This window comes from Odontesthes bonariensis, chromosome 11 (genome assembly GCF_027942865.1).
Source record: "Odontesthes bonariensis isolate fOdoBon6 chromosome 11, fOdoBon6.hap1, whole genome shotgun sequence".
NCBI classification, from domain to species: Eukaryota; Metazoa; Chordata; class Actinopteri; order Atheriniformes; family Atherinopsidae; genus Odontesthes; species Odontesthes bonariensis.
Window position 1 is genome coordinate 8,877,114 of NC_134516.1, and position 17,361 is coordinate 8,894,474.

A 17,361-nucleotide genomic window follows, 5' to 3' on the forward strand; every position below is an offset into this window, starting at 1 on the left:
GTATTTCCGAAGCAGTGATTTCAGAGACTGAACTTGGGAAGGTGACAGATTGCTTTCATTCATCTGTATAAGTGGAGCAACATCATGTACAGGTGAGGTTGCACAGCACGTGTCTTCAGCTGATATGATGTCAACAGATGAAGCGGAATGAAACTCACCAAGGTGTTGTCCAGCATGCAGCTCAATGTCATCTTTGGAGGGATTTAAGACTCGAACAATAGTTGTGCCATTTTGAACCTCACTGAGAGAGTGTGCCACGATAAGGTCACAGGATGGATTGGGCATGAGAACACCATAGTAATCAGTTGGCATGGGGGAAGCAGGTGTAGCTGCTGACACACAGGCTGTGATGAGGGTTTCACTCATGGCTGGAATCTTAGTAGGCGCTAACACAGACACATTACAGCAGGCAGCCACTTCATGACCTTTGGGCAGTAGAGGAATTTTCATGTCCCAAAGTTGCAGTACTTTGTTTTTGATATCAAGGAGGGCATGGTGTTTCAGCTGGCTGGTAAGCACCTCTGAGAACTTCAAAGTCCTGTTGCCATATCTGCTTTCCAAGTCTGATCCCAATCGTCAACTTGCCTAAGATGTCCAGGCGCTGACCATTGACTGAGCGAGCTGGCAGAGAGGACGGTGTCATGGGACGTTTCTTTAATGCTGGGTGAGAATTCCGAAAATCTTCGCTCACAATGGAGACAAAAGAACCAGAGTCAATTAAAGTGCACACTTCAATGCCTTCAACAATAGCTAAAATAGAAGAAGAAACAGAGCCATCAGATTGTGAGTCATTATTGTCAGGCATTAACTCTGTAGAATCATTCTGGGGCTGTGGGACCGTAGCTGATGTTTGCCCCTCAACAGCAGCTAATGAAAGTTTCCCTGTCGGTTAGAGCCAGAGTGCGGTTGTCTTTCAGGAGACTGGAAGTGAACCCTGCCACTAGTGTGTGGACTTCCATCTCTGTTTCTCTGTGGAGCAGGACTAGGACTGCGTCTGTATCTGTTTGTGTCATCATCGTCGTGGCGACCATACCTGGAGTAGCGATAGGATTGGCGTGATGGAGAGTAGTGCCGATCACGTTTGTCATTGTCATGCCACTCACGGTTTCTCTGATGAACAGGGGAAGGAGGACGACGTTCAAAGCAGGACTCTGAATCACGACGATAATACTGCTCAGGTGAGTAACAGTCTCTGTGGTGTCTGTTATGGAAGGGTTGTGGAGAGACACTGCGTGCACTGCATCGAGCATCATTGGAGGAAAATCTGCCAGGCTTGGAGTCAACACGCTTAGCCAAGTAACCGTGCTCCTCTCGTAACTGCTGTACTTCACTTTTTAAGCTGTTGACGGTAAGAGTCAGCTGCTCAACTGCATGTAGAAGCTTGTCATCAGGAGGTCTAGGACGAACCATAGCTACCTGTTCTGAAGGTTGAGTGTGTGGAGATGTCACTGTTGTCAGTTGGAGCGCTGCACGTGCTCTCTCACAGCGGCTGGCGATACGCACGGCGTCTCCAAGATCCTCAGCACCCATCTCATGAATTTTTGACTGTAAGTTTGGGTCTAAGCCAGCAACAAAGCGGCGAAATTTTTCACCCTCTATTGCATTACGGTCATAGTCGGGAAAAGCTTCAAGTACAAGACGAGTGATGTCTGCACTGTACACATCCAAACTCTCACCTGGTTTACGAGGTCGAGCATTGACATGAGTCTGAAAGAATGGTAGGGAGTACTTTGGTCCAAAAACATTTCTGAGTTTTTCTTTCACTGAATCATAGTCCCTCTGGGTTGAAGTAGGAAGGCTGTCCCAATACAGAAATGCAGCATCAGTTAGGCGAGTAGGAAGGATGGAGGCCATCACTGTAGACAAATCCGTATCAGTTGAACTCATAGCTTGCACTGCCACTTCAAAGCGTCGAGACCAACTTGTGAAAGATTCAGTCCCATCTCCTTTAAAAGCAGTTGGAAGATCAATTTTCAGGGAACTGGAGACAGAACGTGTGGCTAGGGAGGCAGCACCTGTTGTTGTAGCATCCAGTCGGCGTGGAGAGGGAGAAGACTGCAGCCCAGCTTCACTTTCATTATCCGACATGGTGACAAAATGTCCAGTTCAAAAATCACAAAAAGCATGGAAAGTAGAGAAAAAGAAAAATACTGCAAAAGTCCTTAGTATCTCCAAACTTTCAGTTAATCTGCTGCCTTCCAAGAGTGTAAAAAAAAAATCCAGATGGCACAGAAGTGACTTCATCCACAGTTCAGGGGAATAAAACTCACCAAATGCGCAAAAACCACCAAAATAACACCACGCTGCCACCAAATGTAACGTGAGGGTTCGATATGTGGTGGTTGGACCACTCTTGAGGAGAGGAAACAGCAGGATGGAGACAGATAACTTTCTCAAGCAGCCCTTTTAATCTGGGTCCACACTTCACAACAACAACACTTCCTCGTTCACAGTTTTCATGTGCCTGAACTAACCAATCAGAAGCTAGGACCTAACCTGAGGTAAAAAGGAAAGAATCAGAAAAGCAGATTCCACAGACTATCTTAACTGATTTAAAGATGCAATTGTAAATATTTAAACATGTAAATATATTAATAATAACTGTGTAACATGAATATGTAAATAGTTAACTATAAAACGTATAACCTTATAACTGCATTTTAGTACATTAATTCAAATATAAATTATATTAACTTCTGAACCTTACACAAGTATTCATATACGTGACTGATTCATAGGGACTCAAGCACAAACAAAGAGCCTGATCAGGTTTAGCGCCGAAAACGAAGATCTGTTTCTAAAGTCATCCCCATCCCCAAAAAGAAGTAGGAAGTCCAATCCCATAATGGATTACCTGATACAGGAGAGCCCGAAGGAGCAGAAGCGCCACGAGCAGAAAACGGAGCGCTTTTTAGCTCGGTTTGAGCGTATGATAGACAAACTTTACGGTGAGTTGATGCGCCATGCACCTATTGTACACACAGCCACCACTACCGCATTCTGAAACACATTTTTTAAATTTTTTACAATGGATGAAAGTGCATGCTATAATGTCATGTCGTGTCTTGTTCCCCCAGAACATCACTGAGCCCATGCAGCACCTCCGATGCGCCATGCGCCTTCGCTGTTCCTGCTCCGGTCATCTCGTTCTTGATGATTGCACTGTTGCCCGTTTATATTCATATTGTTTATATTCATACTGTTTATTGTCCATATTTGCACCACACACTTTACAGCAGACACTTTAAGCTGTTATTTCTGAAAATAAGCTGCCTTACCAGTCTGTAATGTGAGCCTAATAAAAGAAATTAAGGACAAAAGGTTTGTGAGCATGATTATCACATCAACATCATATGAACGACTGGAACGGATATTGGTATGAAGAGATTTATTATACAAGGGATAACAAAAAAATTGGGGTACATGTTGTGGTCCAATGGGCAATAATTTGTAGGATGACCCGTCTGCTGGAAAGAAAAACATGGAAAGATCAGGCTTTTATCCTCCCAAACCAACACATTGATAGCACACACAATGCAGTGCATTTATTTAAGTCATCAAATCTGAACCTGGTACAAAGAAAACCGCTTCAAAAACGCATTGTTTATTCCATACGGAACGAGGCGAGTAACAAAGGCTAAACGTTAGCTTATGCTTTCAGCTAGGTTAGCCAGGTTAGGATACTACTCCAATCAATAAATCAGCAAATCCAACGAGACAAGCAAATTGTTTCTATATTACACGATATCACAAATGTACACTTAGAAGCACTTTCAAACACACACACAATCATTTTCACACGCCGGTTCTGGAAGCTACCAGCTGCTCACTCACACGCGTTATTTGCATTAATTTCTCAATCTACATACCGTAACAAGATCCAGCAATGCTCCCAGATGTCGAAGACGCCTTCGCCTGATGGCACTCCGTCGATTCGACGCAGATATTTCTAAAAATATCCGAATAGCCCAGGACAGCGCGAACACCACAGCACCGGTCATGTTTGTTTACTTCTGGCTAAAGCTGTCGCTTTTGGTTACGTAACAACTGACGGCGCGGACTTATTACGTTCGTGAATGTGAAGTGCTGTCCCAATTCGAAGGGGTGACATTCCTAGCCCTTCGCATACCCCTACGTTTGAAGGGGCGAGGGGTAGGGGCGAGGGGTAGGCGAAGGGGTAGAAAATAGAATTGGGATTGGGCCTAAGTAGCCAAGCTGAAGTGTGCGTATTATACCACCAACCTGAAGCTGTGAGTCGGGAGGGGGGGGGGGGGGGCGCAAACGCGACCATCACCAGCACACAGATCGGTCAAGGATCAACCCGTCGCAGCCCCTAGGAGGGCGAAATATTGCTGCTCCAGCCAACAGGCAAATGGGGCGCCAAATGACGGTGAAATGACCAAGAAAGGTTGATGCTATGCAAGCGAACCGCACGCGAGAAGAAAAAGGAGCAGAGTGCCGGATGACATCAGGCTATATAGCCTCTGATTGATCATCCGACATGTCACAGGTGTGACTCTGTTGGTATTACTACTCGAACGGCGCATGCGCGAAGGCACATTCAGTGCTTTCAGCACCGCCCTCTGGCGGTCAATAGGGATGAAATAGAACCACACTTCAGTTCAGAGTGAAGACATGCAGCTGTCTGTGTGGAGCTGTTTTTCAAGAGCTTCTAGCTGTAAAATATTATTTTTTGTGCCATATTAAAAAGTTAGAGTCAGACTTGGTGAGGAGCTGGGACTTGGAGATCCAGATTGTAGTCACCTAAAGGCATCTATTTATAAAAATCACACTTTCCAATGAGCTCAAACATGTCTTATTTACTTCCATTAACACTTAGAAGGATTCTGTCTGTTTAATAAATTCAGCTTCTGATTCACTAAAGGATGATGTGGCTTTGTCGCCACACATCAGTGTAGTGTGTCCACATTTAAAGGTTTTATGCACTATTTTAAAGGAAAAAACTGCTCATATTTCTGTAAAGTAGTTTACTTTGGGTATGTGATGGATCTGTGTTTTAGGACAAATCTACAGGAATGGAAAGGAGTTCAAGTAAAAGAGCACTTTAGCATTTTTCTTTAAACTGTGTGTGTTATATTTCATTATCAGAGTTATTTAAGCCAGATAATCAAAGGGCAGAACAGATCAACCTGTTTCATTGATCAAGGTACCTGGAAGCTGCTTTTTCCTCTAATAACCCAGAATTATATCAGCTCTCACCTGGAAAGTTCATGAATCCTTACCTGAGAGTTTCCAGTCTGCAGTTTGGACTCTTCAGTCCATCAGAAAGCTGCTTCACTCCTGAATCCTGCAGGTTGTTGTTACTCAGGCCCAGTTCTGTCAGGCTGGAGGACTGGGAGCTGAGAGCTGAGGACAGAGCTGCACAGCTTCTCTCTGAGAGGTTACAGCCACTCAGGCTGAGGAGGGAATGAGATGGAAGGAAATAACTTGATCTATTAATCAATCAAACTACATTCATATTTGATAAGTGGAAGAATTCTGTTTCCCTGTTTGTTTCTGTTTATTTGTTAAAGACATTAAAGTGTGATGGAAGATGTCTACATGTGCCGTCTTAGCTCAGTAGATGGAGAAACTAAAAGATGTATCTGCTGCTGTTATTGGCTGATCCTGTGATCAGATCAGCTCAGCAAAGAACATCATGTGAGCAAAGCATCTTCTCACACTAACAGTCAGCTGTTTCTCCAGCACCAAAGTGTTATCTGGCCCAGCTCAGCTGTGGCTCTGTAGCTGCAGCCTTTGTCTGTCACTCTGCAGACTGACATGCTTTCTGTAGGACTGACGGACCTTTCTACCAAGAAACTAATACATGAATGACAACATGTTTTTCTCTTTCTTAGACTCAAGACTTAAAAAGTTTCCACAGAAGAGTAAGTTAAAAAGCACAAACTGAATTTTGGTTACTTTGTTAAAGTTTCTCATGTTCAAAATGGACAAAAAAGAGAGCTAAACTAAGTCTATACTTCAGGACGTACTGAACACATGCAGTCAGTGTGAGTCTGACGAGTCTGGGGAGGAAACATCAGATAAAAACAACAACATTCCAGTGGACTGTGTGGAGAAATACATTTTGGCCTTAACTCAAAAAAAGATAACGTGGGTTTCTCGACCGCACATCTGTCTAATTTACAAAGGGTCAAATTTAGCTCAAACCAATCAACCAACCAAATATCACTGTTCCTGTGCAGTATGTCTACATTTAAAGAAGGTTTTATGTACAAGATATAAAAAAAAAAAAACGCTAGAATTGATGTAAGTCAGTGCCGTGGCATCCAGTTCTCAAAGATCAGCTCTGTTTGCCACACACAGTTTAAATTAAATGTCTAACATCTCCTCAGAGTTGGTGGTATTTGCAGGACATTTAAAATCTATGTTTCTGCACGGTCAGACTTCCCATTTATCATGGTAGCAGTGACTGTTGCAGGATGAAAGCATCATAATGCCAGACACAACACTACTGCTACTGCTACACATGGTTGTAGAACAGCTCTCAGTTTACTTTGGGTATGTGATGGATCTGTGTTTCAGGACAAATCTACAGGAATGGAAAGGAGTTAAAGTGAAAGAGCACTTAAGTATTTTTCTTTAAACTGTGTGTGTTATATTTCATTATCAGTTATTGAAACCAGATAATCAAAGGGCAGAACAGATCAACCTGTTTCATTGATCAAGGTACCTGGAAGCTGCTTTTTCATCTAATAACCCAGAATTATATCAGCTCTCACCTGGAAAGTTCATGAATCCTTACCTGAGAGTTTCCAGTCTGCAGTTTGGACTCTTCAGTCCATCAGAAAGCTGCTTCACTCCTGAATCCTGCAGGTTGTTGTTACTCAGGCCCAGTTCTGTCAGGCTGGAGGACTGGGAGCTGAGAGCTGAGGACAGAGCTGCACAGCTTCTCTCTGAGAGGTTACAGCCACTCAGGCTGAGGAGGGAGAAAATACATTAATTAATCAATCAAATAACCTTTATAGAATTCTTTCCCATTTGGTTTTGTTTATTTGTCCGTGGAAATAAAGTAAAAAATTATAGAATAAAAGAAGTTAAACAGTTTTTTAGAGTTTCTCATCCTCCAACATGACAAAACAGACATTAAAATAAATCCACACTTCAGTTCAGAGTGAAGACATGCAGCTGTCTGTGTAGAGCTGTTTTTCAAGAGCTTCTAGCTGTAAAATATTATTTTTTGTGCTATATTAAAAGTTAGAGTCAGTCTTGGTGAGGAGTTGGGACTTGGAGATCCAGATTGTAGTCACCTAAAGGCATCTATTTATAAAAATCACACTTTCCAATGAGTTCAAACATGTCTTATTTACTTCCAGTAACACTTAGAAGGGTTCTGTCTGTTTGGGAAATAAATTCAGCTTCTGATTCACTAAAGGATGATGTGGCTTTGTCGCCACACATCTGTCTAATTCACAGCCGCCTTCACAAAGGAGGTTCACCTCAAACCAAATAACCAACCAAATATCATCCCTTTGCCCCAGTGCAGTGTGTCCACATTTAAAGGTTTTATGCACTATTTTAAAGGAAAAAACTGCTCATATTTCTGTAGAGTAGTTTACTTTGGGTATGTGATGGATCTGTGTTTTAGGACAAATCTACAGGAATGGAAAGGAGTTCAAGTAAAAGAGCACTTTAGCATTTTTCTTTAAACTGTGTGTGTTATATTTCATTATCAGTTATTTAAGCCAGATAATCAAAGGGCAGAACAGATTAACCTGTTTCATTGATCAAGGTACCTGGAAGCTGCTTTTTCATCTAATAACCCAGAATTATATCAGCTCTCACCTGGAAAGTTCATGAATCCTTACCTGAGAGTTTCCAGTCTGCAGTTTGGACTCTTCAGTCCATCAGAAAGCTGCTTCACTCCTGAATCCTGCAGGTTGTTGTTACTCAGGCCCAGTTCTGTCAGGCTGGAGGACTGGGAGCTGAGAGCTGAGGACAGAGCTGCACAGCTTCTCTCTGAGAGGTTACAGCCACTCAGGCTGAGGAGGGAATGAGATGGAAGGAAATAACTTGATCCATTAATCAATCAAACTACATTCATATTTGATTAGTGGAAGAATTCTGTTTCCCTGTTTGTTTCTGTTTATTTGTTAAAGACATTAAAGTGTGATGGAAGATGTCTACATGTGCCGTCTTAGCTCAGTAGATGGAGAAACTAAAAGATGTATCTGCTGCTGTTATTGGCTCATCCTGTGATCAGATCAGCTCAGCAAAGAACACCATGTGAGCAAAGCATCTTCTCACACTAACAGTCAGCTGTTTCTCCAGCACCAAAGTGTTATCTGGCCCAGCTCAGCTGGTTAAACTGAGTTTAACGCTGATTCTGCTGTTTTTCTCCAGTTAATAAGTAAACAATGTATTTATAAAGAAATATATCTGTGTTTGTACTCACAGAGCTTTGTTGGAGGCTTTGACCACTGGCAGCAGCCTCAGAAGAGCCTCCTCTGAAGCAGAGTACTTCTTCAGGTCAAACTCATCCAGATGTTTTCCTGATGACAGTAAGATGAAGACCAGAGCTGACCACTGAGCAGGAGACAGTTTATCTGTGGAGAGACTTCCTGAAATCAGGAACTGTTGGATCTCCTCCACCAGAGAACGATCATTCAGTTCATTCAGACAGTGGAACAGATTGATGCTTCTCTCTGCAGACAGATTCTCACTGATCTTCTTCTTGATGTAATCAACTGTTTCCTGATTGGTCTGTGAGCTACTTCCTGTGTGTGTCAGCAGGCCTCGTAGGAGCCTCTGATTGGTCTGCAGGGAAAGACCCAGGAGGAAGCGGAGGAACAGGTCCAGGTGTCCATTTGGACTCTTTAAGGCCCTGTACACAGCACTCTGATGGAGATATTCAGGATTATTTTTGTTAAATATTGTTGACCACACAGAGGTTGTTTCTTCTTCATCTTTTCCCATCAGGTTGAGTCCAGAGTTGATGAAGGTCAGATGCACATGAAGAGCAGCCAGAAACTCCTGAACACTCAGATGGATGAAGCAGAACACCTTCTCCTGGTACAGCCCTCTCTCCTCTCTAAAGATCTGTGTGAACACTCCTGAGTACACTGAGGCTGCTGAGATATCGATGCCACACTCTGTCAGGTCTGATTCATAGAAGATCAGGTTTCCTTTCTGCAGCTGCTCAAAAGCCAGTTTTCCCAGAGACTCAATCATCTTCCTGCTCTCTGGACTCCAGTGTGGATCTGTCTCAGCTCCTCCATCATACTTGAGCTTCTTCACTTTGGCCTGAACCACCAGGAAGTGGATGTACATCTCAGTCAGGGTGCTGGGCAGCTCTGCTCCCTCTCTGGTTTCCAACACATCCTCCAGAACTGTAGCAGTGATCCAGCAGAAGACTGGGATGTGGCACATGATGTGGAGGCTTCGTGATGTCTGGATGTGGGAGATGATCCTGCTGGCCTGCTCCTCATCTTTGAATCTCTTCCTGAAGTACTCCTCCTTCTGTGGGTCAGTGAACCCTCTGACCTCTGTCACCATGCCAACACAGTCAGGAGGGATCTGATTGGCTGCTGCAGGTCGTGTGGTTATCCAGAGGCGAGCAGAGGGAAGCAGCTTACCCCTGATGAGGTTTGTCAGCAGCACATCCACTGAGGTGGGCTCTGTAGCATCAGTCAGGGGCTCCTTGCTGTGGAAGTCCAGAGGAAGTCGACACTCATCCAGACCGTCAAAGATGAACACAACCTGGAACTGTTCAAAGCTGCAGATTCCTGCTGCTTTGGTCTCAGTAAAGAAGTGATGAACAAGTTCCACCAAGCTGAACTTTCTCTCTTTCAGCACATTCAGCTCTCTGAAAGTGAATGGAAACATGAACTGGATGTCCTGGTTGGCTTTGCCTTCAGCCCAGTCCAGAGTGAACTTCTGTGTTAAGACTGTTTTCCCAATGCCAGCCACTCCCTTTGTCATCACTGTTCTGATTGGTTCAGCTCTTCCAGGTGGGCCTTTAAAGATGTCTTCTTGTCTGATGGATGTTTCTGCTCTGCCTGCTTTCCTGGATGCTGCTTCAATCTGTCTGACCTCATGTTCATCATTGACCTCTCCGCTCCCTCCCTCTGTGATGTAGAGCTCTGTGTAGATCTGATTCAGAAGGGTTGGCTTTCCTGCTTTAGGAATCCCCTCAAACACACACTGGAACTTCTTCTTCAGAGCAGATTTAACTTTAGGTCCACAAAGTTCTGAATGAAGACAAGAAATAACATCAGTAAACAGACATTTCAACCCTGTACAGAACGAGTATCTGAACATCTGCTGTTCTGTGTGCTGAGACATCAGTAAATGTGTCATTTATCCAGCAGGTTAAACCTTTAGAGAAATCCTCTTACTGCTCTGCAGACGGTCAGCCAGCTCCTCCTGCTTCATTCTCCTCAGGAAGTGAACTGTGATCTTCACTAATGCCTCTCTGCTGCTCCTCTGCTCTTCATCCTCACCCTCCCTCTGACTCTCTAAGCATTCTGGGTAATCTGGACTCAGAACCTTCTGCATCTTCTTCAGCTCCTCCTTCACAAAAGTGAGCATGTTGTCCTCCAGCAGCTGGAACAGAAAACTATATGAATGAGCCAATCAGACTGAAACCATGGAGCCAAACATCAGATCCATGTTGGACACACTGACAACCCACTGGTCTACAGAGTGCAGCATGGAGATGGCTGTGAGCAGAACAGATGGGAAAGTAGTTGTTGTGCATGTACAGACCATAAATATGGAGTCCAGCTGTGTTTGATGCTGCTGGGCAGACGGACCACTGGGACCCTCTGAGCTCTGCTGGTCCACTCTGTGGAGGAATCATGAAGATTAAGATTAGATTTATTGTTATCTACATTACAGGGAACATACACAGAATTTCTCCTCCACTTTTAACCCATCCAGGTTAGCACCTGTTGAACACACACAGGGTCACACATTCATAGAGACAGATGCCATATACACTGGAATCACAGCACCTGGGGAGCATGGGGGTACAGTGCCTTGCTCAAGAGCACCTCAGCTGTGGCAAGGAGGTGGACACCCCTCCAGCTGTTAGTTCACCAAACTTTTTTTGAGTGGGAATCTAACCACCGACCTTCTGGTTATTGGACGACTGCTGTGTTGGTGGAAAACATCCAACACACACAAAGCTTCACATATGAACATAGAAATGGATGTGAAGCAGAGCTGAGCTCACATTAAACACATGTTGGAGTAAAAACTGTTCAAACTGACTCTGCTGCATTTTACTCTGTTACAGCATTTACACTCGGCTCACCTCTGAGGGGATGGATGTTGGGCTGATTTGAAGTTAACAGGAAGACCCATTGACCAGTCACTCTTCATGGACATACAGCTGGGTTCAGGCTCAGCTCCAGGTTCAGGTCCAGGTCTGAGTCTCTGATGGATCCTGACAGAGAAACACTTGTTTTCTTCAAACTAAAGTATCAGTGATAGTGTTTGAGTCTGCAGTGAGACGGCCTGTCAGAGAGTCAGTGTGGCTGCTGTGGAACAATGTTAGTTTTAACAAGGTTTCTTTGGAGATAATTAATAACAGATCAATTACCTGCATGATTGGGGTGTTGCTTCAGAAGCTCATTTTAAACTGACGTCATTAAACACAACGTGTGAGAACATAATATTTCTGCATCAGCCGCCCTGTAGCAGTCACAGTTTTGGATTAAGAAGCCTTCAACCTCTGAAATACCAACATTCCTGTGGGGGATGTATCTGGATAAAACCCAGATCTTCATTTTTTCCACAAAGGAGAGAGACAGAAAACTGCCTAAGTTACAACGACCTTCGGCCCTTTGAAAGCTTTTTGGGAGTGGAACTAGCAACAGACACTTGCCATAAATAGGAATAAGCTCAAATGAACAAAGAACCTTTCTTTTGGAAAAGTGGGAGGCTTACGATCTTATCTGGACCAATAAATTGAAGTTGACACTTTAACCCCATTCTCCAGATAAAGAGCCAGATGGCTAAACACGAACTGAAAAGACTGTACTAATACTTACTTTTAGTCGAATCTTAAAACTGTATTAAGTGTGTTTGATAACCTTATACAAGTTCTTTCAGGTTTCCAGCTTGATCACAAGATGCCTAGAGAGACAATTTGTACGATTCTGGCTTAAATATTGACGGAGAAATAATCTTGTGGGAAAACGACCAACTCGCCTATGGAACCACATTGCCCCCTAGTGGTCTGTAGTGTTGAACATTTAAATCCCCAAGGACCCAGTAAACCGGACAGTTATATGCAACAATTTAACTTTTAACGATGTCCCGTCGGTATCTATTTGTTATTGTTTGGTATCCCCATTGTCAACACAGAAAATTAACATTGTGTGGTTCGCTATTCATATGTCACGACTTTACAGATATTCATCTGAATTTTGAGACTCATAATCATCTGTATCATGTTGTGTTACTTGATGTCTTTATATCACAAGTCTATGTTATATATTTACTCTGCATATCTTAACAAGTTGTGGTGTTTTCAGAATCACCGAGACAAATGTTCTATGAGACGGAGTAATGGAGAAATAGAGTTTCTTTGTTATATTTAGAAGTCCATTTGACGCTGAACAGAGCACCTCATACAGAGACACCCAGGCAGACGTCACCACAGTTCAGGCATATCATTGGCTGAAAGAGTAGTGTAAGCGTACGTCATGCCCCGCCTCCGCGAATCAAACTACGGACCGCGCGAACCCAGACTCAGTTCAGTTGCTCAGAGAGATTTGATTTGATTTTCAGTTGTTCAGGTTTTCAGAGATGTAGAGATGATTTGAGAAGAGAAGAAGAAGAGGAGAGCTCACCAGAGTTTTGGGAGTTTCCCAGAGTCTCAGGAGAGAGCGGAAAGACAAGAGGATGAGTCATCCATAACCAAGGAAGGCCCCGGAGACGAGAAAGAAAGACCCGAACAAAGATAGGAACAGAATGAATTTTTCCTACCAAGAAAGCCAACTCTTAGCAACCTTTTATTAATCTTCTGTGAACTTAAGTTTGCTTCATCAGAGAAGCCAGCAACCAACTCTGACGCTCGGACGAGTTTAATCATGCACAGTGAAGTCTTTGGCACCAGCGTTCCCGTTTCCCGGTGAAGAGAAGCAACCGTCCAGGCCGCTGCAAAGCCCGCTGCAAAGCCCGCTGCAAAGCCCGCTGCAAAGCCCGCTGCAAAGCCCGCTGCAAAGCCCGCTGCAAAGCCCGCTGCAAAGCCCGCTGCAAAGCCCGCTGAAGTAATCCACGACCAGGGAAGGCCCCTGAGAGCAGAACGCAGAGAAAACCCCTCGGACTGCGTGGCCACTACCTGCCGTGTTCCGAACCGACTAAACAGAACTTCAGTACAGTAAGGCCGACCCGTTTGTCACCTTAAAGTGGTTTGATGGATGTCTCGAGACTTTCACTATTAGAATGATAAATTAGTCCAAGATGTCAGTCTTTAGCTTCAAATAGTCAGCCAACCTAAACTATTTGAATAAATCCAGTATCCCTCCATTCCCATAATTTTTATTTTCCATTCACTAAGTGTTTATATAATCACCCATATTCAATGCATCTCCTGTTTGTTTAAGGTTCATGTCTTTGGTCATATCATTTTAATAAATAGTTCATATATATCTTTATATATGTTATAATCACAGATTGTGTCGTATGCTTTCTTTACGTAATGTCTGTCCAACCAAACGAGAACTTTCACGAAAGTAGCGAGATATGAGACTGATTATTAATTGAAACATTAATTTAACATAGCAGGATCGTAAGATTTTATGTTTTTCCTTCATTCGAAGGTGGTGCCCTACATTCGAGGTTTAAGGTTTATTGAGACAGTGAGAACGTCTTATAAATCCTTATATTTGATACATATATGAATGCCCAATATCGCTACACGCCCTGTTCACTGCATAATCAGCATCCTGTGAAAAAGCCACATCAGTGACAGATATTCAGCAATATTCCCCCTTTGTTTTAATAAAGAGCTGCAGGACTGAACTAAAACATCACATCACACACATGATGCAGCTCATTAGTTCATCAGAGACATCAACAAGTCTCAAGTAATTCAGGTGGAAACTGGTTATCATCTGAAACATGATGCAGCCTCCACTGAATACTGACAGCTACTCACTGTTGGGCTGGTGGAACATTCTGTTTGAAATCAAAGAAGAAATCCTTCGACCGGTCACTCTTAAAGGACACACAGCTGGGTTCTGGTTCTGGTTCAGGTTCTGGTTCTGGTTCAGGCCTCTGGTGGATCCTGATGGGAAAAAAATGCTTTTCAGCCTGCATGCATGATATACTTAATAACCTCTAAATCAATTAACTGATGTGAACTTACTCTGCTTTCGAGGCCTGTAATTTGAAAAGTGGGTGATCCTTTAGCAAGTGGCTCTGTGAGGACCCACTCCTGGATCCAGGTCTCTGTCCCTTCCTGTGAATAAAGGAGGTTTGGTGATGTGAGCGCTGAGCTGGGACATGGAGAAGAGTCATGGACAGTTAGAGATGGTCACCTCACCTCTGAGCTTTGCTCTGGCTCTCATGTTCCCCACACAGAGAGGTTTCAGTGTCCTCACTCTGATCCATGCTGCTGAACTCACATCAGCTCACACACACTTTCTACCTTCTTCTGAAGAGGAAACACAGATCATTCATCTGCACATCAACTCACATCCTCCTCTCCATCATTTCTTCTGTAAAAAGATCAGCTGCTCCTCTGATTGGCTCAGATTCTCTGTTCCACATCAGTTTCAGTTGAATCATTATTGTCATTAAATGTGTTTCTCAGCAAAGTGATGCTATAGAATAAAAGAGATATTTTAAATGAATACATTCAATAAAAGGTCAAAATTAAAACAGAAAACTTTTCAAAACTCCAGTTCCAGTAATTTGACTCTTCATACAGAGAAACTTATATCAGAGACGCCACTAAAACCTGTTTTTCAGGTGATGTTTTCAACAGATTTTCAAAAGAAAGGTATAGAAAACTCTCTAAGATACTTGAAAAAGTCACAAGAAAAACAATTTTCAGCTAATCTCCAGATAAATTACGTGTTGTTGCAGCTCTAATTCAGCGATACAATAAAGCAGATTTAAAACATGCTAAAATTTAAGTTTGTTTGTGGGATAAAGAGACATTTTTATTCAGTGAAGACAGGAAACTGAACACAGAGAAACAAGGAAAAACTGGCCTGACGTGTATCGACTGTACTGGAACATGGAGGTGGGTTATGATCAAGGTGATGGAATTTAAAAACCTTGAAAAACCTGTCTGACTCACTGAGTTACACAATGAGAAAGCCACACCTCCATCCAGAGTGTTACCTTTAGTCTTTAAGAGAAAAACAGCAGAGAGTTTCTGTGTCTGACTTCAGTGGAAGAAACCGCAGTTATCCCCACAAATTAAAACACAATGTGATTTATTTTGGCAATAAAACAATAAATAATATGTTTCTAACAACAATGTAAATTATAATCATGCAGATTTTTCTTCAAAGTTCTTCGAGTGACAAACTGGACCTGAAATAAGAAGTGAACATGTTCCCCAAACATTACAGAGCAGAAACAAACAGGAAGGTTACTGAAGACAAAGTTCAAACTCACAGTTTGTTCAAACCAAGTGTTGGAAGACGACGCTCCGCTCCACAGACACAGGTGAGCTGCTTCCTGGAATCAGTCAGAGCTCTAACCCTGATGGGGGCAGGACAGGTGGGAGGGGCAGGACAGGTAGGAGGGAGGGGCAGGACAGGTAGGAGGGGGGGGCAGGACAGGTAGGAGGGAGGCAGGACAGGTAGGAGGACAGGTAGGACAGGTAGGAGGGGGGGGCAGGACAGGTAGGAGGGAGGAAGGACAGGTAGGAGGGAGGGGCAGGACAGGTAGGGGGGGGGGGGGCAGGACAGGTAGGAGGGAGGGGCAGGACAGGTAGGAGGGAGGCAGGACAGATAGGAGGGACGGGCAGGATAGGTAGGAGGGAGGGGCAGGACAGGTAGGAGGGAGGGGCAGGATAGGTAGGAGGGAGGGGCAGGACAGGTAGGAGGGAGGGGCAGGACAGGTAGGAGGGTGGGGGCAGGACAGGTAGGAGGGAGGGGCAGGACAGGTAGGAGGGTGGGGGCAGGACAGGTAGGAGGGAGGGGCAGGACAGGTAGGAGGGTGGGGGCAGGACAGGTAGGAGGGAGGCAGGACAGGTAGGAGGGTGGGGCAGGACAGGTAGGAGGTAGGGGCAGGACAGGTAGGAGGTAGGGGCAGGACAGGTAGGAGGGGGGGCAGGACAGGTAGGGAGGCAGGACAGGTAGGAGGGAGGGCAGGACAGGTAGGAGGGAGGGGCAGGACAGGTAGGAGGTAGGGGCAGGACAGGTAGGAGGTAGGGGCAGGACAGGTAGGAGGGAGGGGCAGGACAGGTAGGAGGGAGGGGCAGGACAGGTAGGAGGGAGGGGCAGGACAGGTAGGAGGGAGGGGCAGGACAGGTAGGAGGGGGGGCAGGACAGGTAGGGAGGCAGGACAGGTAGGAGGGAGGGCAGGACAGGTAGGAGGGAGGGGCAGGACAGGTAGGAGGGAGGGGCAGGACAGGTAGGAGGAGGGGCAGAACAGGTAAGAGGGAGGGACAGCAACAGGATCCGATTTCATTTTCATCTGAGTTTAACAGCAGCTTGTAACCTTGTTGGGATTTGTTTTAAAATGAATAAACTTCATCAGTCTTACTCTCACTCCTGACTCCTATCAGCCATCATCTGCTTATTTCCTCCATCATGTCCTCACTGAGGAGTTATCTCATATTAGGGAGGGATCCCGATGGACGTCAAAATGGTAACTGAGCATCTAACAGCCAGTCTGGGACTGGGAGGCATCCTGCTTTGGTATCAGGTAGACTGGTCATGTTGACTCTGAAGCAACAATCAGATGGAGGGGGGAACATGCTCATTAATATCGCTGATGTTGGTCTTAGCGTCCAGATACAACCAGAGAATGTCTAATGGAAGAGAACTGCCACTCTCGGTAACTTCCGGTTTCTGAACTGGTGTCTCTGTCCATGTGAGGGCGCTCGCGGGTGAGTCCAGAATGAATGGGGGTCTATGGGGGTTGCACCCTAAAAATCCACTTTTCTCAGGATGTAATTTTTTGTCAAGTAATTTGAAAGTTGCATTCAAAAGGGGGGACTAAAAAAATACACTCGGCTGAATATTGCATTTTTGAAGTTCACTTATCTGTTCTAAAAAGCCGTTCAAAAATGGTGATGACGTTACAGATTGCGTATGTTCTGCTTTACGGCAAGTTCTGAGTCACTGCAGAGCCCGTCTGGCAATTCAGCACTGTCGGGCACATGGCAGTAGCTTTTAGAAGTAAGACTATCAAATATTAACTTAA

At 44.4% G+C, this 17,361-nt stretch overlaps 1 protein-coding gene across 1 annotated transcript; it reads right to left on the reverse strand.

The window, feature by feature from the left end:
• Window positions 1-8,412: 8,412 nt before the first annotated feature.
• Window positions 8,413-15,686, reverse strand: LOC142391196 (NLR family CARD domain-containing protein 3-like). Its single transcript, XM_075476971.1, has 8 exons — window positions 15,604-15,686; window positions 14,519-14,626; window positions 14,342-14,434; window positions 14,132-14,260; window positions 11,279-11,410; window positions 10,729-10,807; window positions 10,359-10,566; window positions 8,413-10,211 (listed from the first exon to the last, which is right to left on the reverse strand). The coding sequence occupies exons 2-8, from the start codon at window positions 14,584-14,586 to the stop codon at window positions 8,413-8,415; spliced, it is 2,508 nt and encodes an 835-aa protein (XP_075333086.1). The 5' UTR covers window positions 14,587-14,626; window positions 15,604-15,686.
• Window positions 15,687-17,361: the final 1,675 nt, after the last annotated feature.

Coding starts and splice junctions, on each gene's coding strand:
- LOC142391196 (XM_075476971.1), bottom strand. CDS start 14,586: ATGGATCAGAGTGAGGACACTGAAACCTCTCTGTGTGGGGAACATGAG. Junction 11,411..14,131: donor AATGTTCCACCAGCCCAACA/GTGAGTAGCTGT, acceptor TTTCTCTGTCAG/GATCCATCAGAGACTCAGAC. Junction 10,212..10,358: donor GGCTGACCGTCTGCAGAGCA/GTAAGAGGATTT, acceptor GTCTTCATTCAG/AACTTTGTGGACCTAAAGTT.